The sequence below is a fragment of the Sapajus apella genome, unplaced genomic scaffold (genome assembly GCF_009761245.1).
Source record: "Sapajus apella isolate SASKATOON/1434 unplaced genomic scaffold, GSC_monkey_1.0 scaffold94, whole genome shotgun sequence".
Taxonomy (NCBI): Eukaryota; Metazoa; Chordata; class Mammalia; order Primates; family Cebidae; genus Sapajus; species Sapajus apella.
Genome location: NW_022437034.1, coordinates 374,881 through 400,475, shown reverse-complemented (window position 1 = coordinate 400,475; position 25,595 = coordinate 374,881). Strand labels below are relative to the sequence as shown.

Here is a 25,595-nt window from a genome sequence, read left to right as displayed (position 1 = left end):
AAGACCAACTCAATGAAATAAAATGAGAAGACAAAAAAGGGTAGAGAAAAAAGGGTAAAAAGGAATGAACAAAGTCTCTAAGAAATATGGGACTATGTGAAAAGACCTAATCTACGTTTGATAGGTGTACCTGAATGTGACGAAAAGAATCAATCCAAGCTAGAAAATACTCTTCAGGACATTATCCAGGAAAACTTCCCCAACCTAGCAAGGCAGGCCAATATTCAAGTCCAGGAAATAGAGAGAGCACCACAAAGATATTCGTCAAGAAGAGCAACCCCAAGGCACATAATCGTCAGATTCACCAGGGTTGAAATGAAGGAGAAAATGCTAAGGGCAGCCAGACAGAAAGGTCAGGTTACCCCCAAAGGGAAACCTATCAGACTCACAGCAGATCTCTCAGCAGAAACCCTACAAGCCAGAAGAGAGTGGGGGCCAATATTCAACATCCTTAAAGAAAAGAACTTTCAACCCAGAATTTCATATCCAGCCAAACTAAGCTTCATAAGTGAAGGAAAAATAAAATATTTCATGAACAAGCAAGTACTCAGAGATTTCATCACCACCAGGCCTGCTTTACAAGAGCTTCTGAAAGAAGCACTACACATAGAAAGGAACAACCCGTTATCAGTCATTCCAAAAATATACCAAAAGGTAAAGAGCATCAATATAATGAAGAATCTACATCAACTAATGGGCAAAACAGTCAGCTAGCATCAAATGGCAGTATTAAACTCACATATATTATTATTAATCCTAAATTTAAATTGACTAAATGTCCCAATCAAAAGACACAGATAGGCAAATTGGATAAAAAGCCAAAACCCATTGGTACGCTGCATCGAGACCCATCTCACACGCAAGGATAAACAAAGACTCAAAACAAAGGGATGGAGGAAGATTTACCAACCAAATGGATAGCAAAAAAAAATAAATAAAAAGCAGGAGTTGCAATTCTCGCCTCTGATAAAATAGACTTTAAAGCAACAAAGATCAAAAGAGGCAAAGAAGGACATTACATAACCGTAAAAGGATCAACGCAACAAGAAGAGCTAACGATCCTAAATATATACACACCCAATACAGGAGCACCCAGATACATAAGGCAAGTTCTTAATGACTTATAAAGAGACTTAGACTCCTACACAACAATAGTGGGAGACTTTAACATCACATTGTCAATATTACACAGATCAACGAGACAGAAAATTAACAAGGACTTGAACTCAGACCCGGAACAAGTAAACTTAATGAACATTTATAGAACTTTCCACCCCAAATCCACAAAACATACATTCTTATCAGTACCACATCACACCTACTCTAAAAGCGACTACATAATTGGAAGTAAATCACTCCTCAGTAATTGCATAGCATTTCACAGGTTTAAATGAAACATTGGTTGGCTGCTTGTTTGTTATTTTCCTCCCTTATTCCTTCCTGTCTCCATTGTTAAGCACAATTATTGGTATAAAAGAGGTTTTCAATACCCATTTTTAGACTGCATTCTAGCCTGGGCAATAAAGCAAGACTCCGACTCCTGTTCCCTCTCTCACTTTCTCTTCCTTTTTCTCTCTTTCATTCTTTTTTCTTTCTCTTTCTTTTTTCTTTCTCTTTCCTTTTTCCCAAAAAAAAAAAAAAAAAAGTTTACATGGTTTACCCAAGCTACAGGCATATTATAAAGTACTCAAGAAATTAACACCTTATAAAAACAGTGAAACAATTTTAGGTGGGAGCATAAAATTAAAATCATCTCATCCTCTGGCAAAGGGTTCTTCCAAAATGCCAAGTCCACAAGAAGGGATGTGTGGCAAACCATCTGCACAGGGTTGTCTCCCATACCTGCCCACTCTCAGGCCAACAGCCTTTACCCTTTTGCCCAGGTCCATTTCAGAGGTGCAGGAATATAGAATACCTGCTCAACGTAGACCAAGGAGCCTTGACGGATGTTGGCTAGCTTTTTATGCTGCACATGATGTCCTCCAGCACCTACTGCCAATGCCTTAGCTTTGTCAAGTGCTTCTGGACCAGTGCGTATCTCCAATATTATTCACTTCTTAGTTCAGAGACATCCTCATTAATAACTTGTTCTAGTTTCTGGACAGATAATTGCAATTTTTTTTTTTTTTTTTTTTTTTTTTGAGACAGAGTCTTGCTCTGTCCCCAGGCTGGAGTGCAGTGCCGCAATCTTGGCTCACTGCAACCTTCACCTCCCAGGTTCAAGCAATTCTCCTGCCTCAGCCTCCCTAGTAGCTAGGACCACAGGCATGTACCACTATGCCTGGCTAGTTTTTTGGATTGTTCTTGTTTGTTTGTTTTTTTGGCGTGGGTTTTTGGTTTTTTCTTTTTTTTTTGTAGAGACAGTGTCTGACCTTGTTGCCTAGGCTGGTCTCAGGCTCCTGGCCTCACACCGTCTTCCCACCTCGGCCTCCCAAAATGCTGGGATTACAGATGTAAGCCACTTGCCCTGCCCAGATTTAATGAATAAACCAAACACCTTATAAATGGGAAACAAAAAGTTATTATAAGAATTCAAAGATAGGAAGGAGAGATTAGTTTGGTTTAAAATGGTCCCAAGAAAATTATTAATACTAAAGGAAGTGATTCTTGAAATGGGTTTTGAAGACTGGAGAAGAATTCCCTGAGATACAAACGAATGAATTTGATAAGAAAGGAAGCTAAAAATTTTGGACATTTTGGTTTGAATTAAGAATGTATCCTAAGCCAAGCACTGCGGCTCAGGCCTGTAGTCCCAGCACTTTGGGAAGCCGAGACAGAAGGATCACTTGAGTCCAAGAGTTCAAGACTAGCCTGGGCAATATAGTGAAACACCCGTCTCTATGGAAATTTTAAAAAATTACCGGGAGCGGTGGCATGCACTTGTGGTCCCAGCTACTATGAAGGCTGAGGCAGGAGGACTGCTTGAGCCCAAGAGGTGGAGGCTGCAAATGAGCTATGATGGTACCACTGAACTCCAGCCTGGGCGACACAGTGAGACCCCATCTCTAAGAAAACAAAACAAACAAACAAAAATGTACTCCAGTCATTGTCATTTCCTTGAGACGTTAAGATTCAAATTACTTCGGATTTTCTTTTTTTTTTTTTTTTTTTTTTGAGACGGAGTTTTGCTCTTGTTACCCAGGCTGGAGCGCAATGGCGCGATCTCGGCTCACCGCAACCTCCGTCTCCTGGGTTCAGGCAATTCTCCTGCCTCAGCCTCCTGAGTAGCTGGGATTATAGGCATGCGCCACCATGCCAGGCTAATTTTTTGTATTTTCTTAATAGAATGAAAAGGAGTTGGAGTGGTGGAGAGGAAAACGCATGACGATGCAGGAGGGTCTCCGATACCAATGCATCGCCACAACTAAGTGAAGCAGCAGCAAGCGATGTTAGAGTGGGCGACAAGGGTGAACAGGGAGCTTGGGGGCGACAGTGGGAGATCTAGTTACAAAGCAATAAGTCCTTTAGACTGGCCTTTTTGAAGATCATAGACGCTCTCTGGGACTCAGTCCAGAGCTTCAAAAAACGTGGAGACGAACTGCGCCTTAGAACCTCTGCCCTTGGCCTTGGCAAGGGCTCCTCCCCATCCCTCCCATTCACCGTCAGGGGCCGGCCTGGCGGGGCTCGCTCTCACCTGCGCCTGGATGCAGAGGGAGACGCAGTCGTGCGAGAGCCGGTATCTGCGCAGCAGCCGCAGGCATTTCACCAAGTGCTCCTCCCCCGCCGACAGCTCCTCCGTGTCGATGTGGTTCACCCCGAGGTGGAACTCGATGACCGCCAGCCTCACCGCTAGCTGGCCTACCGGCCCCTCGGGCTCCACCACCTCTGCCGGCAGCCCCAGGGCGTGGTCATCCGCACCCGGGCCGTCGTCGGCCTCAGGCCGCTCATCCTCGTCCTCAGGCGCGGGGCCGAGCAGTGCCTTGACCTCTTCCAGCAGCGCTCGGGCGCTGTATTTGGACTTGTACGGTTCCTTCTCCGGATTTTTATGCAGTTCCACCCGCGACAGGGCCAGCGCCGCCTGGAATTTCTCGCAGACTTCGGCCCACGGAACGTTCGCCATAGCAGCTTCTCCTGCCTGGCTTTCCTCAATGTTTGCCGTCTGGACTCCCGCCTTCCTTCTGCTTTGCGACACTTTACTTACGGCTCTCGACAGGTCGGGGGCCGCTGCGGAACGGGAACCAATAAAACCCGTCCGTAAAACCGCAATACGCTCGTCAGCGGCCAATGGGAAGACGGAGCAGTCACCACAGCAACCATTCTCATGGAAATGAAGTTGTAAATGAGCATGTTCCCGCCTCCTTCCCCGCCCCCTGCAGCGGTGAGTTTATCTCTAGATTGACCCTGTGAGGACGGATTTATATAAAAATGTTTAATATCGGCTTACTTTAACGAATATTGTTTACAAGTATGGCTAGCTAAGTCTATTCGCGTCAACTGATATTAACTAAAAGACAAAAACCTTTAGACATTGAGTGTATACCACAGCCTATCACTGGATAAAAACTTATGTTTTAAAAAAGGCCAGGCGCCTTGGCTCACGTCTGTAATCCTATTTTGGGATGCCCACAGTGCCGTAGGCAACATAGCAAGACCCATCTCTACAATAATTTTTTTTAGCTGGGCATGGTGGCGCGCGACTGTAGTCCCGGCTACTATGGAGGCTGAGGCGGAAGGATCGCTTGAGCTCAAGAGGTGGTTACAGTGAGACAGCCTTAGAAAAGAAGAGAAAACGAGCATTAGAACAAATACCTAATGTATGTGGGACGTAAAACCTAGATGACGGGTTGATAGGTGCAGCAAACCACCATGGCGCACGTATACCTATGTAACAAACCTGCATGTTCTGTACATGTATCCCAGAACTTAAAGTAAAATAAAAATAAAGACAAAAGATTGAAATGTGGCCAAGATCTGATTTTTTTTTTGGCGGTGGGGGTTGGAGTTTCCCTCTTATTGCCCAGGTTGGCATGCAATGGCGGGATCTCTGCTCACCATAACTTCTGCCTCCCGGGTTCAAGCGATTCTCCTGCCTCAGCCTCCTGAGTAGCTGGGATTACAGGCATGCGCCACCACGCCTGCCTAATTTTGTATTTTTAGTAGAGATGGGGTTTCTTCATGTTGGTCAGGTTGGTCTCGAGCTCCCGACCTCAGGTGATCCATCCACCTGGGCCTCTCAAAATGCTGGGATTACAGGCGTGAGCCACCCACCCCCCGGCAATTATTATCGTTATTAATATATAATCTCTTGATCGAGAGCCATAAATATACAAAACAGTAATAGATAAATATTTTCACTTTGACCCTGGAATCTGTACAACTGCCCAGGGTAACAAGAGCTAAGTTCCACAACTGTGAAAGCCACCTCATATCTTTTACCTTCCTAAGTTATCAAGTCAAATGGGGAGGGGTGATATAAGATTTTAACTGTTAAGCACCCCCTGTGTAAAGTGCTTCAAGACATACAAATGAGCATTGATTTTAGAAGGTCATGGACATACAGTTCGAATCTCAGATCGACCAGCTTTCTTATTGACAAGTTAGCTTTTTTAAGCTTCAGGTTTCTCATAGTAAAATATAAATACTACTACTTACCTCCACAGAATTATTCTGAAAAACAAATAAAATTAAATGTCTGTCCTTTTAAGTCTTAATGCTCCTAAAAATTCCTTCCTAAACTTTATTCCTGGGAGATCTTATCCATTTCCAGTTCTATCATTACATGTGCTGCTCACTCCCACAACTTTGTCTCCAGGCCAGATGGCTCTCCAGAGCTCCAGACTGGAATATCCAACATCCAGCTAGAATAATCACACCTGAATGTTTCAATAGCTGCTGTATGTCAGTATGCTGAAGTCTAAATTTATTATCTTCCTCTTCACATGCCCCTTCCTTCCCATTTTCAAATGGGAAGAGATGGGGTCTTGCCACGTTGCCCAGGCTGATCTCGAAATCCTGGGCTCAAGTGATCCTCCCACCTTAGCCTCCTAAAGTGCTGGGATTACCAAGCCGAGCCTCTTTTTTATTTATGAGACGGAGTCTTGCTTTGTCACCTAGGCTGGAGTGCATTGGCTTGGTCTTGGCTCACTGCCACCTCAGCCTCCTGAGTAGCTGGGATTACAGGTGTGTACCACCACACCTGGCTAATTTTTATATTTTTGGTAGAGATGGGGTTTCACCATGTTGGCCAGACTGGTCTCGAACCCCTGGCCTCAAGTAATCTGTCCGCCGTGGCCTCCCAAAGTGCTGTGATTACAGGTGTGAGCCATTGTACCAGGTCTCTTTTGTTATTATTAAGCCTAAAACCAAATAGTACTATTCTACCTCCTAAATAGTTCTGTGTACATCTTTTTATCTCCCATTAATTTAGGCCACCATTTATTTTTTTTTTTTGAGATTGAGTTTCACCCTGTCGCCCAGGCTAGAGTGCAATGGCATGCTCTCAGCTCACTGCAATCTCCATCTCCTGGGTTCAACCGATTCTCCTGTCTCAGCCTCCCGAGTAGCTGGGATTACAGGGGCACGCCACTATGCCCCGGCTAATTTTTTGTATTTTTAGTAGAGACAGAGTTTGACCATGTTGGCCAGCCTGGTCTTCTCCTGACCTTATGACCCACCCACCTCGGCCTCCCAAAATGCTGGGATTACAGGCATCAGCCACCGTGCCCATCCTCATCTGATTACTTCTAATAAGTAATAAGTCTGGCCTCCTATCAGTGCATCCCCCAGTATATTTAAAATGATTTGGGCCAGGTGTGGTGGCTCACACCTGTAATCCTAGCACTTTGGGAGGCTGGAGTTGGGGGGGCGAAGGGGATCAATTGAGCCCAGGAGTTAAAGACCAGCCTGGGCAACATGACAAAACCCCATGTCTACAAAAAAAAAAAAAAAAAAAATTAACCAGGCATGGTGGTAGATCCCTATACTCCCAGCTACTCAGGAGGCTGAGGCTGGGAGGATCACCTGAACCTGGGAGATGGAGGCTGTGGTGAGCTGTGATCAAGCCACTGCACTCTAGCCCGGGTGACAGAGTGAGATGCTGTCTAAAAAAAAAAAAAAAGGAAAAAAAACTTGTTCACTTGTTCAATATTTAGTGTCTGCCATTTGCCAGGCACTGTTGTAGGTGCTGGGAATTCCGTAGTAAAAAATGTACAAAAATTCACCAGCCTGGGCAATGTAGTGAGATTCCCAGCTCTACAAAAAAATTCTTAAAAGAAATATTGGCCAGGTATGGCAGCACATGGCTATAGTCTTATCTATGTGGGAGACTAAAGCAAGAGGATTGTTGGAGCTCAGGAGTTCAAGGCTGCAATGAGCTATGATCACGCCACCACATTCAATCCTGGGCAACAGACAGACCCTGCCTCAAAAAAAGGCAAAAATCCATGCCCTGGTATAGGGAAAACAATAAATATGTTAAATACATAAACCATAATGCAATGATTGGAGATCTATCTCATGACAGATAATTAGAAAAGGCCAGGCATGGTGGCTCACACCTATAATCCCAGCACTTTGGGAGGCCAAGGCAGGACGATTGCTTGAGACGAGGAGTTCACGACCAGCCTGATCAACAGAATGAGACCCCAGCTCTACAAAAAATGTAAATATTAGCCAGGTTTGGTGGTGCCCACCTATAGTCTCAGTTACTTGGGAGACTGAGAGGAGAGGATCACTTGAGCCCAGGAGTTCAAAGCTGCAGTTCTGCCTTTAGAAAACATATCCGAAGGTGACAGACAAGTATGCAAACACTTATATGAGGATGTTAACTTAGGGTTGTTTATAATGGTGAAAAATTAGAAATAACCAACATGGCCATCAAGTACTGGTTAAATGTATAGTGGCATATCCATACAAGATAACATATCCTTCAAAATTGTCCTTGTAGGCTTGTACACAATTGTGCATAACATGTTGAGGGGGGGAAAGCTATTCACAAAATTAAATGATTCCAATTTTATAAATGAGTATGTAGAAAATTTCTCACTAAAATATTAGATGAGGGTGACTATTATTATTATTATTTTTTTTGAGACAAGAGTCTTACTCTGTAGCACAGGCTGGAGTGCAATGGCACAATCTCAGCTCACTGCAACCTCTGCCTCCCAGGCTCAAGCGATTCTCCTGCCTCAGCCTCCCAAGTAGCTGGGATTAGCCACCACGCCTGGCTAATTTTTCTGTTTTTGGTAGAGATGGGGTTCAACCATGTTGGTCAGGCTGGTCTGGAACTCCTGACCTCGTGATCCACCCATCTCAGCCTTTCAAAGTGCTGGGATTTTGCTTATAGCCATTACTGGAGATAGCGAAAAACAAAAAACAAAACAAACCAAAAAAACAAAGTGCTGGGATTACAGGCATAAGCCACCATGCCTGGCCTATTTGTTTTTTTCTCTTATGTTCAGATCTTTATGTCTAGCTTTTATTATTTTTATAATAATATTTTCATTTTAGAAAACAAAAGCCACCGAAATCAAAGTATTACTATCTTTATTGTAGTACAGAGTTTTATACATTAGCTCACTTTATAGTAAAAACATTTATGTACAACTGTAGAGAAACCACTGCACAGATAGCTCCAACTTAAATTAGAAAATATTCTCCGTAGAAAATAGTAAAAATTGTAACATTTACCAAGCTAGCCCAACAAGTTCAGTTAAACCAAATAATAACAAAATACATTATACATTTATAAATACAGGCTGAATTCTGGGATCTAGGAGAAACTTTAGTTCCATTTATTAAAACAGCCATGTCTTAAGTTATGTGAAGTGAAATTTCTATTTATCTTCCCTCTTACTCTTAATCTATGTCTGATTATTTTTCTTTATGCTAAATCCATAATCCACAACATGGTTTTAGCTGTTCTTTTCTAAAGGATGGGTACCATATCCTTTTAATCAGCTTGATAATGTACCCACGCCTATCCAAATAATGAAATAGTTCCGTTGTTATTAAAGCATGCCCAGTATTTGGGCAAAACCAGAATCTAATAAATTACACTGTCACCTAATACCCATGGCTTGATGGGAAGCCACGAGGAATAAGGGTAAAGTGATAAAACTGTCAAATGAATCAAGGAATAAAAGCCTAGAGAATTCTGAGACCAGAGGGCAAGAAACATCTACAAAGGATTCACGGACAGAACTGAAGTTCAAACAGAAAAAGGAAGTTGCCTCAAGGATCAGGAGGTGAGCTGGCTATCAGAGCCCCTAGTACATGGTGATCAAATTAGAGATAAAGTTAGAGATAAAGACTGGATTAAGCAAGAGAAACCAGGACCTAGAAAGATTCTAGGTGTTCACAATAATTAAATGAAAACAAGACAGACCATGTGGCTTTAAATTTCCTAGCATAGTATGTTCCAGGATTCCGAGTACAGAAAGAATCTCTAGGAATTAAGGCGAGAAGATAATGCCACTCTGAAGTTCCTGTGCTATGCAGAATGTTTCCCAGAGAAATAATATCTGAGAAATCAGGCAGAGTTATCTGGCCAGGGGCTACATCAAGTTCTTCAGTTCCCTCAAAACAACTTAGCCACATATGATTTGTCTTAAAAGGAAGCCTCCAAGCAGCTAAAGCAAACTTTCAACAGAGATTCAGTTTAACAAACAGATGCTATACTGTGGCTTTAGGAACTAGGCCACTGACTACCTAAAACCCCAGCTTGCCCACTTGAAGTTAACCTTTAGAAACATTAGTGATCTATGAAGGTTTCACCATTAAAACAATGCTTTATACATGCAAATCATACTTATTCTTCTCTTTGCTCTCCAGTTATGAATTTGTTACCTTTTTGCATTTGATTATTTCCAGTGTGTGTTTTTTGTTTTGCTTTTTTACATACTTTTCAGCAATGCAAACCTGTGCCCCCTGCTTCCTTAAGTCCTTCTTGGTAAATAATGTTAATCTCCCAATAGGAAGAAGTAGAGTACATTATCATTTAAGCACAATTTGTCCAGACTTCTTACAAAGAAAGCTATGGAGTTACCTTATACATCTGAAATACCTGAAAGACCCTGGTTTTCTATTAAAATGTACTTTTATGTATACTGTCTGTGAAGAATTCACTGAAGCATGAATCACCTTATAATGAGAAGCTAAAAATATATAAAAATGCACATAAGTGTAGATAATCTATATCAAACATACGTCTTCCAACTCTAGAGCATACACTCTAGAGTTGTATAAACTGTATTACAACCCAGCTAAGTTTGAAATCTTGTTTCAAAACATTGCTCAGTATTAAGTCTCAGTAGACAAATAGGACCACATGAGAAACCGTTCAGCAGGTGGCTGAGGAAACCTTAACTTCCAAAGGCTCAAAGTGGTCCTCCAGAGACTGTTACATTCCCTTATTTACTTTAGAAAAGGACACTATTAAGAGACACTTTAGAGTATAAAGACAGGTGAACTCACAAAGTATAGGCAGATACATGCTTGATTTTATCTTCTAATCTATAGATAATGCATTAGATAATGCATTAGAATAAAAATGTAATGAATTCATACACCCTTCAAAAGGTAAAACTGATGAAGAAGTAGAAATAAAGTTATAAATGATGATGATCAGATGAAATAATTTAGATGAAGCTTGCTTTTGTCTGAGACAGGGACTCAGCAAGTGGTCAAAAGGAAGCACAATATGCTTTTAACTTTGCACGAAAAATAATGTTCAGTTCTATACTGCCAAACATCATTCTCTTTTTGCTATATAAATCTTCTATTTCTAATTATCGACCAAATGCTTTACTGAAACTCCGCTTCTGGCCTTTGTCTTGGGATCTGTTACTTTTGTTGCCACCTCCTGATCGCTGTCCTCGGGAGCCCCTATTGCCTTCCCGCTGTCCTCTAAATCTTCTGTTTCCGTCCCGCTGTCCCCTGAAGCCTCGACTCCCTTCCCGCTGACCCCTGAAGCCTCCATATCCTTCCCGTGGTCCTTCGAGCTCTGGTTGCTCTGTGGCCACAGAGAGCTGCCAGCGTCGTGAATCACGCCACTTCTCCTGTTGAGATAAGGTTTTGTTTTCACATGCTGTGATTTCTACTGAATTTTTAAAAAGCATAAGAAAAACAAACATGTTGCCATTTCTTCAAAGAAAAACCAAGGTGATAACGTAAGTGCTTAATAGGTCACTGGTCAAAAATTACACTGGCCAGCCTTCATGGTCCAAATGCCAGTGTCACTGAAGTGTGGGAAAATACAGTTTCATTATGAGAAATAGCCCTCATCACTACTTCATTTATTAAGTTATTAAACCATTTATTCACTCAATTGCTACAGGGTATCTACAGCCAAAAGTAATAAAACAAATACACAGTACTAAATAAAGATGTGGCAATTTTAAATGTCTATGAAAGTCGGTAGGCCGGGAGTGGTGGCTCACACCTTGTAATCCCAACACGTTGGGAGGCTGAGGTGGGTGGATCACCTGAGGTCAGGAGTTCAAGACCAGCCTGGCCAATATGGTGAAACCCTGTCTCTACTAAAAATACAAAAAATTAGCCAGATATGGTGGGGGGTGCCTATAATCCCAGCTACTTGGGATGTTAAGGCAGGAGAATCATTTGAACCCCAGGCGGCAGAGGTTGCAGTGAGCTGAAATTGCACTATTGTACTCCAGCCTGGGCAACACAGTGAGACTCGGCCTCAAAAAAAAAAAAAAAAAAAAAAAAAACCACACACACACACACACACACACCTATATAACATACATGGTGTTAAAGGGCAGGGAGAGTTGGATATTGTAACGAAATACAGGAACCAGGTGGATCCAACTATAAAAATATCAGAATTAAAAAGCTAGAGGGAAAAATCCCAAAATTTAATTATCAATTATCTCTTACTAAAGGAGTCAGGGCTACTATATCCCAATCTATTATACTCTATTTTCATAATTAACATTCTACAATTTAGGTACGTTAACATTAAAATCTAAGAGAAAAGAATACCTGTATTTCTGTTACTGATGCAGTAGGCACATCAAAGCAAACACCCTAGAAATCAAAGCAAACGGAAGTTAATCCAACCAACGCACATTAAAGATACTCCCTTTAAAAGACCACGTATTCTGTGAAAAAAAGAAAACAAAAAACATAAAGAAAAAAAAACAGTGTAATTTTAGATGAACTTTAAACCAAAGCTAATACATTATAGCTCCCAGAAGTATACTGCAGAAAGCCAATGAATATTGAAAAAAAGAACTCCAAACAATTTATAACTTTCTAACTACAGAGTCTTAGCTATCATACTGTGCTAACCCTCTAGTGGCTATGAGCTACATTTTATTGCTGAGGAAACAGGCTTGGAAAGGTTAGTTGACTTGTATAAGGCCTCAGAGCTACTAAATGGAGCAAGTATTGAAAATCTGATCTGTATGGCTCTAAAACCTATAGTCTAAATTATATATTGCCTTCCATCAGAAAAGCAATGCCAGCTATTCAGGATGACCTAATTAAAAGCAGAAAAATAAGTGATCTTCTATTGTTAATTTTCTAGTTTTTCTTAATTCAGCCTCCTGTAAAAGAGTATGAAAAAAATATAGGACACCATCTTTTTTTTTTCCTCTTAAGATAGGGTCTTGCTCTACTGTCTAGGCTAGAGTACAGTGGTGCAATTAACAACTCACTGTAACCTTGGATTCCTACGGGTGCATGCCACTACACCTGGCTTTTTTTTTTTTTTTTTTTTTTTGGTAGAGACAGGGTCTCACTATGCTGTTCAGGCTGGTCTCAAGAATTATCTTCCCACCTCAGCTTCCCAAAATGCTGAGATTACAGGTGTGAGCCATGGCACCTAGCCAGGACACCACCTTTAATGTTAAGTGTCATCCTCTCCAATCAAGGACATCATCTAAAAATATAATCAAACTACATGTTAACATATGCACTCCTCTCCCTGCTGTCTTCAACTGCAAGATTTTATAAGGAACGCCCCTTTCACTCAAAAATTTACCCAATTATAACATGCTTATCATCAGCTACTGGTGGATTTTGCCATTCCCGGGAATCTTCACTTACATATTTACTAAGTAGAGTATAATATACCAGGCATTCACTGGGGAGAGGTAACTAGAAAACAGTTGTTGCCTGAGTGTTCTTGAGGCTCTCAGTAAGCAAACACAGAAAGCTAAAAGTTTACCTGAATAAACATGTGTCCTTAAGACTTTGAAGAACAGATAAAGATGCCCCTAACATTGCCTGGTAAGACTTGAGGCTAAGCAAAGTCATAAAAGCTACGTTGGAGGAAAAGATTACTCTAAATAGTAGGTTCAGCATGCACTTAGGATGAGATAAAGCATGGTGTACCGGGCACTGCTGGAGTAAATGGTGTTGGTAGCAATGAGGTAGAAATGGAGCTGTAAGGCTAGCAGAGGCCAGGACATGAAGGATCTTACCCTCCTATGAAAGGGTTGAGACTTTATCCCACAAGTTTTGTGGAGATACTTAAGGAGATAAACAACATGGCCATACATGCAACGAGTTGAAGATAAACCTGATTTGGTTCACTAGGCCAGTGGAAACCTGGAAACCCAAGATCTTTTGGGGACTCCACCAAGTCAATATTTTCATAATAATGCTGCCCTTTCTACACTCATTCTTCTCAAGGGTACAGGAGAGTTTCCTAGACACTAAATGACATGTAATGACATCACTACTCTGATGGCTAATGAACATGATATTGTGTTTTCGAGTTCGTTTTAATTTCTAATATAAATATCAATATATACAATCCATACAAACAAAAGCTTTCCTCAGCATTTGCTAAAGGGATTGTGAAACCAAAACGTTTGACCATTGCTGTGATACCACTCATATTTTCTGCCTCTATGGATTTGCATGTGTGTGTGACAGTCTATGCCACTAACCAAGAAAAGGACTCAGAAGAAAGAACACCGGGTTTGGAAGGCAAAATTTTTCATTTTTCATTTGAATTCAAGATTCTGAGTAAGTCCAGTGCTAGAATAGGATTGCTAAGAGAAAAAAGATTCTAAAACTTTACTTGAAATAAGCTACTTAGGTGGAGATGTCAGGGAAGCAGCTGGATCAAGTCTGGCATTGTGAGGATAATGGTTCGGGCTGGAGATAGAGGTAGAGTAGTTGCCAGTGGCAGAGTGGCAACTGAGGATCATGGATGAAATTACCCAGGGAAGATGAGAGAGTGAAGAGATGCAGCATCCCCAGAGAAAAGGAAGAACCCATATCGCACGGTTTTCTTCCCCACATTTAGCCCCTTCAAGATTACAATAGACACCCCAGCCTTACCAGCTTTCCTTTGAGAAAAACCATTCCCTTCACTTTGGAATCAATCTCCTCGCCCAGCTGCTCTTTAAGTTCCTTCCAAGCATAACTAATATTTGGCATTTCAATTGAGCACCGCAAAATCATTGTCACAAAACCCTTACAGAAGAAAGGGGAATAAAATTAAAGTGCTGAAAATAAACCTAATTGATAAATACCCGCTTTCATGAATCTAAACTATTTCTTGAAAAGTTCCTCCTAAAACATATACCTCACATGTACACACAACTAGCACAAACAGTCCCCGGTTTTACCTGGGGAACTCTAAGACTGGTTGACTGTACCAGTGTCAGTATCTTGGTTGTGGTATTACAGCTTCCATATATATTACCATTTATGGAAGCTGGGCAGAGTATACAAAGGATCTCTCTATATTATTTCTTACAACTATATGTAAATCTACAATTATCTCAATAAAAATTTGAAATTACAGGAAGAGAAAAAAGCATACATCTTCTAAAGTTTCTAGGTATGCTGAGTAAATGTATCATATGCATTTATGCATATATATGTTTAGGCTACTTTAGGATTAAAAATATTAAAAATCACATACCACAAAATTTACCATTTGAAAGTACACAATTCAGTGGGGGTTTTTTTGTTGTTGTTTTGAGTATATTTGTAAGATCTGCAACCACTCAGCACTATCCAAAATTTCAGAACATGTCATAATCCACCCAAAAGAAACCTACTAGCCACTGACATTCCTCCACAGCCACCAGGGACCACTCACATTTTCTGCCTCTATGGATTTGCATGTGGTGTGTGTGTTTAATTATGGAAATTATTGGTTCTTTTCTTTTTTGAGGCAGATTCTCTGTCTCCCAGGCTGGAGCGCAGTGGCACCATCATGGATCCCTGCAACCTCGACCTCCTGGGCTCAGTGATCCTCCCTCCTCCCATCCCAGCCTCCCAGGTAGCTGAAACCACAACATGCCACCACACCCAGCTAATTTTTTATTTTTATTTTTTGTAGAGATAGAGTATCACTAGGTTGCCCAGTCTGATCTCTAACTCCTAGGCTCGAGCTATCCTCCTGCCTGTGGCTGCCAAAGGGCTGGGATTACAGCCATGAGCCACTGCATCCGGCCAGAAATTGTACAATACAATTAATACTTTCCTACCTTCATGAGAAAGTGAAAACTGGGAAGTTTAAATGAAACCCTTTCACATCCTGCTCATATCCCAAATTATGAAGTGTCAGGAATGTGCCAGAGAACTTTACCACATTTGAGTTGATCAAGGAGCGCTGGTCTACGGACGTGGCACCTGAAATATGGGCCAGTGCTGCTGCCAGAGCTTCCACGGCTCCCTTCTCCTCTATTAGCTTCTCAGCTGACTGCTTGAAGTGACTAATGGCAGTGGGAGGCACGGAATCCAAAAGCCTGTTGTTTGAGAGTATGTTAGAAAGGATACTAGAAGTGGACAGATTGCATTTCCAAGACATCTCAAGATAAATCAATAACTTTCCAAATCATTCACATGCGTAATACATTATTTTGATGCAATGTATATAATCATATTTTTATAGTAATAAATCCATTCCTTTGACTGTATGTAATTCTAATTTACCGCTTACCCCACCATTCTATCCTAAGGAAATAAAACAAGTTCACCACAGTGTTACGTACAATATACAAAAAGTATAAATAATTTTAAAATGTGCATCATCTGGGCTGCTTATATAAGCCACAAAACAGATACAATAAAATGTCATACTACCATTAGATGTGATGATGAATAATGTTGAGAGTTTTTATACATTCATGTGTTACTTTCTGGATCAGAAAATACCTATTTCCATTCTGAAGTTTAAAAACAGAGCTGGGTGTGGTGGCACATGCCTCTAGTCCCAGCTACTTGGGAGGCTGAGGTGGGAGGACTGCTTGAGGTTGCAATGAGCTATGACTCTGCCACACACAATCATTTTAAGAAATACCATCTCTTTAAAAAAAAAATTAAAGAAATAAGAAAAAGACCTCCAAAGTCAGTTTAAAAAAATGATAAGCACCTTTATAGGACTATATGTACATTTTTAAAGGAGTCAATATTATCTTGGCAATAATAAATGTCCTATTCAAAGTTGAAAGAGATCATCCAGTCAGGGCTGGCACTCTGGAGGCTGTTTGTTGTATACCACCAGCATCTTTGTCCCATTCCCCTTCCTGGCCCTCTAACCCCAAATGTCCTTAACTGGCACCCAAGGGAACCCTGTCTGCAGGACACTTTAAAAAAAGCATGCCATGCTAAAATAAATTTGAAAAATGCAGTTAAATATACTCTTCCTTCCTTTCGTGTCTTCCTCCTTCCTTCTCTTTCTTTCATTTGAGGCAGTGTCACTCTGCCACCCAGGGTGGAGTGCAGTAGCACAATCACAGTTCATCACAGCCTCAACCTCCTGGGCTCAAGCAATCCTCCCATCTCAGCCTCCAGAGTAGCTGGGACTACCAGCATGTGCCACCACACCTGGCCAATCTTTGTATTTTTTTTAGAGACGGAATTTCACCATGTTGCCCAGGCTGGTCTCGAACTCCTAAGCTCAAGCCATCCGCCTACACCAGCCTCTCAAAGTGATGAGATTATAGGCATGAGTCACCAAGCCTAGTGCAAAAATCTTTCATTTGCAAAACTTTCCTGAACTTTTTTTTTCTTTCTTTTTTTTTTTTTTTTAAAAGACGGGGTTTCGCCATGTTGGTCAGGCTGGTCTTAAACTCCTGACCTCAGGTGATCCGCCTGCCTTAGCCTCCAAAGTGCTTGGATTACAGGTTTGAGTCACCACGCCCAGTCCATTTTTTCTTTTTTTTTTTTTTTTTGAGACAAAAGTGTCGCTCTGTCGCCCAGGCTGGGGTGCAGTGGCACGACCTCAGCTCCATGTAACCTCCACCTCCCGGGTTCAAGCGATTCTCCTGCCTCTGCCTCCCAAGTAGCTGGGACTACAGGTGCATGCTGCCATGCCAGCTAATTTTTGTCTTTTTATTAGAGTCAGGGTTTTACTACATTGGCCAGGCTTGTCTCAAACTCCTAACCTCGTGATCCGCCCGCCTCAGCCTCCCAAAGTGCTAAGATTACAGGTGTGAACCACTGTGCCCAGCTCCTGAACTATTAATATACTGATTGACATCCAGAATTTCCCTGTGTCTGTTTGTAAAATAAGCATTTAGAGTAATTGTGGAAACCCCTCTAAAAATGATGCCCAAACTCATTGGTTCTTTAACAGAGAATGTAGCTCACCACCAGGAGGCATCTTGAAAATGGTTTCTGGTTTTTATAATGCCAACCCTACTTACCCTGAGTATTCTGCACAGGAGAATCAGCCACGGATCCTAAACAGCTAATTATCCTTCCATTTGCAGGACAATCCCATAAAAAATAATTCTCTTGCCTCCAATGCCAACAGCACCTCCATTTGGCAAACTGTTAATTAACCCAATCCTCACCATCTAGACACTTACTACTAAAGAAACAATCAACTTTCATCCTACCAGGTGAGGAACTGGATTAACATAGATTTAGAATGTAATCTGTGGTCCAATCAGCCAGATAGAAATAAATAGAAATAAATTTCTATTTATACTAAATACCAATAAATTTCTATTTATACTAAATACAAATTTATTTAGTATAAGCCAACTTATACTATACCTAAGATATTATCCCTTAAAATATCCTAGACAAAGCAAACTGTTTTAATAGTGGTTTCCTCTGGTAAACAGGATTGGGCAGGGATGAGTAGAAACAAGGATATCTACTTTTTGAAATTCTACTTCAGCACTGTTTTTCTAATAAGCAGGTTATCAGTTAAAAAGACTAGACTGGGCATGCTGGCTCACGCCTGTAATCTTTGCACTTTGGGAGGCTGAGGTGGGAGGACTGCTTGAGCCCAGGAGTTTGGGACCAGCCTGGGCAACACAGCGAGACTCTATCTCAAAAATAAGAAAAATAATAAATTTTTAAGAAATCAAATCTCATTACTGTACAAAGACATGCAATATTTGAACAAACACTAAACAGACCGTAACTGTGGTAGGAACATACCTGATGGCATCTTTGCTGGAAGCTTTTATTATTTCTGTTGCAGAAGGAATACCTATTCGTTTGAACTTAATTCCCTACAAGAAAATGAACTACAGTTTAATGTGCAATGGACGTCAATTGTTTCCAATAAGATTAGTAGTCCTCTAATTTTTTAATATGGACCAAATGAATTTATTACATTAAAAAATGAACTTTTAATTTTAGATTTACAGAAAAGCTACAAAGACAGTAGAGAGAGCTCCAGGTTTCTACTATTGTTAACACCTTACACTGCTATGGTATATTTGTTTCAACTAAGAAACCAACATTGCTAAACTGTTAACTGAACGCCAGACTTTATTCCATGTCTGTCTTTCCTTGTTTTTCAAGATTTTTAACAGTTTTAAGGAGTGATGGTCAACGGTTTTGTAAAATGTCCCTCAATTTGACATTGTCTTGTGTTTTCCTCATGCTCAGGGTTATATATTTGGGGGAGAATACTGGAGGTGAACACTCACCTCACCACCTCTATCAGAGGCACATGCCTGTGTGTCTGTCACTGATGATGTGACCCACGATCACCTGGCCCAGGTAGTGTTTGTTCATCTCTCCACTGTAAAGTCCTCATTCCCCACCTTACTCTTTTCTTTGAAATCAAGTCACTAAGTGCAGTCCACTCAAGAGGATGGAGACAAGTTAAGCTCCTGAAGGGGCAAGTATCTACATACACTATTCCAATTCTTCTGGAGGAAAAATTGGTCTCTTCTCCCCTATATCCTTTGGATATACTCTCATTCATTTGATTTTCAAGCAATTCCTATAGCCCCCAATCTGGTTCATATTATCATTGTCTGAAAACCGCCTGTCAAACATATGAAAACAAAACCACTGTTTTCAACCGCAAAGTTACTTCAAAATGGGCCCTTTATCACAGGACAGCATGTGTACCTAACAATAAGCTTTCAGTCATGGCCACACACTAGAAAAATATATACATATTTTAAAGTGGACAAAAATCGAAGAAACCAAAGACTGACTTTAGAACTCAACATTCGCTGAATGAAAGGTAAGAATAATAGTTTTACCGCTTTTTGCTCCACTTGTACCAATTGATATTCTTCTTTGTGCTGATAAAAGCAGATGCACACCCCCGTCCTTCCAGCTCTGCCCGTCCGCCCAGATCGATGAATGTAGGACTCTACATCCTATTGAAGTAAAATACATGAGTGACACTAAGCCAAAAAAAGAGACAAACACCTGAGCAGCAGGTCAGTGAACCTATGCAGGTCAGTGAACACTAGCAATTGTGCTTATATACCTGGGGGCATGAGGGAGAAGGTCCTTTAGCACTTCAATTTAAAGATCTCTGGCAATTTTTAAAACTTCTACAACAATGGTCCCTGTCCTGTAGGCAAATTTACAAAAAGCATTGTCTAAACAGTGCTTGTCCATTAGAGGTATATATATAATTCCAATTTTCAATCTTCCAGTAGCCACACTGAAAAGATTTCTTTAAGAAGTTTAATTTTTAACTCAATATACCAAGTCTTTTTCTTTCTTTTGAGACGGAGTCTCACTCTGTCGCTCAGGCTGGAGTGCAGGCATGATCTTGGCTCACTGCAAATTCCATCTCCCAGGTTCAAGTGATTCTGTTGCCTCAGCCTCCCGAGAAGCTAGGACAGGCACCTGACACCAGGCCTGGGTAATTTTTGTATTTTTAGTAGAGACAGGTTTTCACCAGGTTGCCCAGGCTGGTCTGGAACTCCTGACCTCGAGTGATCTGGTCACCTCAGCCTCCCATAGTGCTGGGATTACAGGCATGAGCCACCATGCCGGTCAATATATCCAAGTCTTATCATTTCAATATATGATCTACACAAACCAGGGTACCAATGCAATTTTTTTTTTCTTTCATAAGTCTTCAAAATCCAGACTGCCTAATAAAAAGTTAAGTACAGTATGTATTTTACACTTGCAGTACATGGATCAATTCAGATCACCTACATTTCAAGTGTTCAACAGCTAGTGGCTACCGTATCAAAAACTTCAAAAGTCTAAAGACTCATGAAACAATGTTTATATCACATACTCATAGGACTTCCTTTTTAAGAAGCGGTGAATTCATAATCTTCAGGTATTTTTCTCCATTGTTGTAAGCAACCTTTAAGCATGGGGATTTGCCAGTTTGGGTGAGATTATGAGGTCTTCATGTTGGAAGTGACTGGAACACCTTTAGAACAACCTTTACTTACTTGAAGAACTATCCACATCAAGTAAACCATGCTTCTGGGTCCTCCCTGAGAGGTTTCTATAATTCACAAACCTAAGTATCTCTAACTACAGGTTAATTACAGGCTCTTTCTCTCCCATGTTCTATAGGCACATGCATTTATCCATCTTACTTACCCCTATCCCATCTAAGTCCTTCCACCCATCTTCAAGGTTTGGCTCAAAAATCACAACATCCCAAAAGTCACCTTTTGAACCTCTGTCCGCTGACTGTGCTTCATTCTAGTGTCAGTTCTGAGGGGAGGGTCTCATAACAGGTATATTATAAAAATCACCCTTGCCGGGCGCGGTGGCTCACGCCTGTAATCCCAGCACTTTGGGAGGCCAAGGCGGGTGGATCACGAGGTCAAGAGATCAAGACCATCCTGGTCAACGCGGTGAAACCCCGTCTCTACTAAAAATACAAAAAATTAGCTGGGCATGGTGGCGCATGCCTGTAATCCCAGCTACTCAGGAGGCTGAGGCAGGAGAATTGCCTGAACCCAGGAGGCAGAGGTTGCAGTGAGCCGAGATCGCGCCATTGCACTCCAGCATGGGTAACAAGAGCGAAACTCCGACTCAAAAAAATAAATAAATAAATAAAAATAAAAATAAAAATCACCCTTAGCATCCCAGCACTCAAAAGATAGTTATTAATATGCTAATGATATGCAAGTAAATAATACAATTTCCAATTTGTTTAATACCCCAAAGAAACAAAACAAAATAAAATCTAAGCATAAAACACATACCTTTGGTGGAGAGCTCTGTATAACCAAATCAACCTCAGGGATGTCTAACCCACGTGCAGCGACATTGGTTGCCACCAAAACTCCAAAACTACCATTTCTAAATCCTTTCAGGGTAATTTCCCTTTGTTTCTGTGGAATGTCTCCATGCAATGACTGGGCATCCTGCCAAATAAATAAATGGACGTTAAGAACACCAGATCCAACAATGCTTTTTCTCATCATGAATTAGGCCTGTAAAACATATTCATATTTTGGCGATATGCCTGTTGAAAATATTACAAAGGGGAAAATGTGTCTTGAATGAATAAGCCTCAATATTATTTCCAAATCTGCAATCATCAATTCCAGCTGTATCCAACTTTACTTACTGAAGTTGAGAATATCAGACAAGAGCGATCAAAACTATTATCATTGCAAACTTAGGTCTGAGCCACCCTTTCCTCATTTGTACAATGAGATGCCATGACAGATTAGGTGAGCTCTAACATGTACACTCTAACCATTAGTTGAAAGAAGTGAGGCCAGGTGCAGTGGCTCATACACTTTGGCAGGCCCAGAGAGGCAGATTGTTTGGGCCTGGAGTTTGAGACCAGCCTGGGCAACACAGCAAGACTTGGTCTCTACTAAAAATATAGAAAAAAAAAAAAAAAAAGCCAGTGGAAGTGGGTGGTAAGAGCATCAGATAGAATAACTAATAAATGCTGGGCTTAATACCTAGGTTATGGGATTATCTATGCAACAAACCACCATGGCACACGTTTCCCTATGTAATAGACCTGCACATCCTCACATGTACACCTGAAAACAAGTCTTCCCAATTAGATAGTAGTGACTGTGGCACAACCTCATCATTATGCTAAAAGCCACTGAACTGTACATTGTAAAATGGTAAGTTATGTGCCCCGTGAATTATATCTCAATAATAAAACACCATCCAGGAAAAAAAAATTAGCAGGTATGGTGGTGCATGCTACCTGGAGGTGAGGCTACAGTGAGCCATGGTCACACCAGTTCATTTCAGCCTAGGCAAAGGGAATGAGACCCTGTCTCAAAAACAAGTTGGCCAGGCACAGTGGCTCATGCCTACAATCCCAGCAATTTGGGAGGCCGAGACAGGTGGATCATTTGAGGTCAAGAGTTTCAGACTAGTCTGGCCAACATGGTGAAACCCCTTATCTACTAAAAATATAAAAATTAACCAGGCATGATGGTGCCCACCTGTAATCCCAGCTACTCAGGAGGCTGAGGTGGGAGAATCACTTGAACCCAGGAGGCAGAGGCTGCAGTGAGCCCAGATTGCACCACTGCACTCCAGCCTGGGTGACAGAGTAAAACTCTGCCTCATTTCTAAACTAAAATAAACTGGTAGTCATTGAATAAATGAAAATCAGACCAAGAACAGATATGCCTAAAATGAAGATTTGTTGATATCCCCAGCTTTGCTGGCATTAAGGGGAAGGACCAACCTGCTTTATAGCCGAATTCTGGGACAGCTCCTGGGCTTCTTTCTTGGTTTCACAAAAGATGATAGTACGTCCTTGATGACCACTATATACTCGGATGACATCCCCAATAACTGCTGCCCTCTGAGTCCAGTGGCACTTAATAGCCAGATGCTTATATGAGAAGAAGAAAAAAACTAAATCTATTTAGTAAAGCTTGGCTGGAAACTAAAATCACAACACAATAACCAGTGAGCACAACACTAATGGTCTAATGTCTTGCTCCTGGAAACAACTACTCAAGCCTGATAAGAGTTATCTGCAGCCACCACTGCTGAAAGAAAAAACCTAAATAAGCCATTAAAGCATAAAGTAACAAGATCTGTCCATCTCCCAAAGCCTCTCCTCTTTCTCCAAAGAGCATCTAACTTCTTTATTTTCTGACAACCAGGAAAATGTGGGAAAGGAAATGCCTTCCCTAGCTTTCTACAGGAAACCAAATAACCAAAAAGTTTCTGTATGTTTTGCCCTTTCATTTACTTAAAAATGCAATTTGTAGTAGGTTAATGTACAGGTCTGTTCCTCAGTGAAATTAATTCATCTAAGTAGCAGAATTGAAGGTGAAATTTTAAGCTTCAACACTTTTAAGCTTAAACACAAAGCACTAGGTTTCTCTGCTGCCCTCTAATGTTTAAATTCTAAGTGTGATTTTATGTTTACATAATTCAGATAGATTTAAGTTCCATATGATTCTGAAATGAAATCAGGCCACCAAATGATAAAATTTTTAAAACACAGGTATCAGATACAGCTCAAATAGAAATATCTTTCCTTAGCATTTCACATGGATTTAGTATTTACCTGGAAAAGACTATTTGCCAGTCTTAATACTAACAGACAAGAAAAAATATCTACAATTTTATATTCTGGCAACTAAGTAAATAATTTACCTCCACAGTTATTGCTGTTTTCTGAGTCTTTTTACCAATCAGGTCCACCTGTTCATATGTAGATTTCATGTATTTCTTGGCAACATTAAATACCCAATGAGGGCAAGTTGCAGAAAAAAGCAATGTTTGGGGATTGTCTTCAGAATCTTTGAGGAGGGGAAAAAAAAGTCAGTATGAATAATCCAAACAAGCCTACATAGTATTCTACCTAACCTAGTACTTCCACAGTCCATCAACGTTCATCAGCACCTGAGGCCAAGTCAGGCACAGAGGACACAAAACTGGAAGACAGAGGTTTCCCAATAGGCAAAGGAATACTGCTGGGTAATTTATGTAAAAGATCCTTAAAATAGTGAAAGTACTTTAAAACTATTTTGTTTTCTGACCATTAGGCTTTTGAATTACAAACAAAATCTATTCTAAGATTTATATTCTCAATATTTTATGAATTTAGAATTCTTGTCCAATCATTGAGTCCAGCTACTATTTTGTGTTTGTTTGTTTATACCTAAGAGTGCCATCACATCCTCAAACATTCCACATAGAAGTGTGCTAGAACCCTTTTGCAGAACAATTTTACAATGTATACTGAGGAGCATGTACTATTTACACATTTAAACTCAATAATTCCACTCTGGAAATCTATTCTAAAGAACCAATTCCAGGCTATTCCTGTAATTCCAGTGCTTTCAGAGATAGAGGCAGGAGGATCACTTGAGGCCAGGAATCAAGACAAGCCTGGGCAAGCATAGTGACACCCTGTCTCTATGAATAATAAAAACATTAGCTAGGCATGGTGGCACACACCTATAGTCCCAGGTACTCAGGAAGCTGAGGCTCAGGAGTTTGGGGATGCAGTGAGCTACGATGGTGCCACTGTATTCCAGCCTAAGTGACAGGGTAAGAGCCTATCTTAAAAATTTTAAAAAGGGTAGCTGCAATGGCTCACACCTGTAATTCCAGCACTTTGGGAAGCCAAGGTGGGAGGGAGATCACTTGAGCCCAGGAGTTCGAGACCAGCCTGGGCAGCATGGTAAAATCCCATCTCTACATAAAAAACAGAAAAATTGCCGGGCGCGGTGGCTCAAGCCTGTAATCCCAGCACTGTGGGAGGCCGAGGCGGGTGGATCACAAGGTCAAGAGATCAAGACCATCCTGGTCAACATGGTGAAACCCCGTCTCTACTAAAACTACAAAAAATTAGCTGGGCATGGTGGCGCGTGCCTGTAATCCCAGCTACTCAGGAGGCTGAGGCAGGAGAATTGCCTGAACCCAGGAGGCGGAGGTTGCGGTGAGCCGAGATCGCGCCATTGCACTCCAGCCTGGGTAACAAGAGCGAAACTCCGTCTCAAAAAAAAAAAAAACCCAGAAAAATTAGCTGGGCATGGTGGCAGACTGCCTATGGTCCCAGCTATTCAGAGGATCGCTTGAACCTGGGAAGCAAAGGTTGCAATGAGCCAAGATCCCACCACTGTACTTGAGCCTGGGTGACAGAACAAGACCCTGTCTCAAAACAAGGAAAAGAACCAATACCAATTCCAGATATTATGGTGAGAAGCTATCTGCATAAAAGTGACTAAACAGAATTATTTATATTGAATAAAAATCAAAATAGGCAGATGGTAGAATTAAATAATAGTCAACCAATTCATACATTATTTTTGCTGAATTTTTATATATATAGTCAGAATATAACCAACACATATACACAATAAAATGCAAAATGTTAGGAATACACCAAAAGCAGACCACATCAAGGCTGATAGAAGATGGTATGTTTCTTCTTTTACTTTCCCAAGTTTTCCCCATTGTAGTTATCTGATAAATCATGACTTCTCCTCACCAGCTTTATTCCAGGAGTAATTACATGAAGAAAC

General features: G+C 41.0%; 2 protein-coding genes across 2 annotated transcripts in view; both read right to left on the bottom strand.

The window, feature by feature from the left end:
• The window catches only part of KIFBP (kinesin family binding protein), a 36,618-nt gene extending 32,444 nt beyond the window's left edge, over nt 1–4,174 (bottom strand). Inside the window, exon 1 of the mRNA XM_032256169.1 lies at nt 3,635–4,174. Within this exon, the coding sequence (XP_032112060.1) occupies nt 3,635–4,060 (426 nt within the window). The 5' untranslated portion in view covers nt 4,061–4,174. The remainder of the gene's footprint in view (nt 1–3,634) is intronic.
• A 4,293-nt stretch (nt 4,175–8,467) lies between these two features.
• The window catches only part of DDX21 (DExD-box helicase 21), a 30,747-nt gene continuing 13,619 nt past the window's right edge, over nt 8,468–25,595 (bottom strand). The window contains exons 7-15 of the mRNA XM_032256168.1: nt 23,719–23,864; nt 22,793–22,942; nt 21,327–21,488; nt 19,392–19,511; nt 18,328–18,401; nt 15,518–15,677; nt 14,257–14,391; nt 11,944–11,988; nt 8,468–10,997 (exon numbers count right to left, since the gene is read on the bottom strand). Coding sequence (XP_032112059.1) covers nt 10,728–10,997; nt 11,944–11,988; nt 14,257–14,391; nt 15,518–15,677; nt 18,328–18,401; nt 19,392–19,511; nt 21,327–21,488; nt 22,793–22,942; nt 23,719–23,864 — 1,262 coding nt within the window. The 3' untranslated portion in view covers nt 8,468–10,727. The remainder of the gene's footprint in view (nt 10,998–11,943; nt 11,989–14,256; nt 14,392–15,517; nt 15,678–18,327; nt 18,402–19,391; nt 19,512–21,326; nt 21,489–22,792; nt 22,943–23,718; nt 23,865–25,595) is intronic.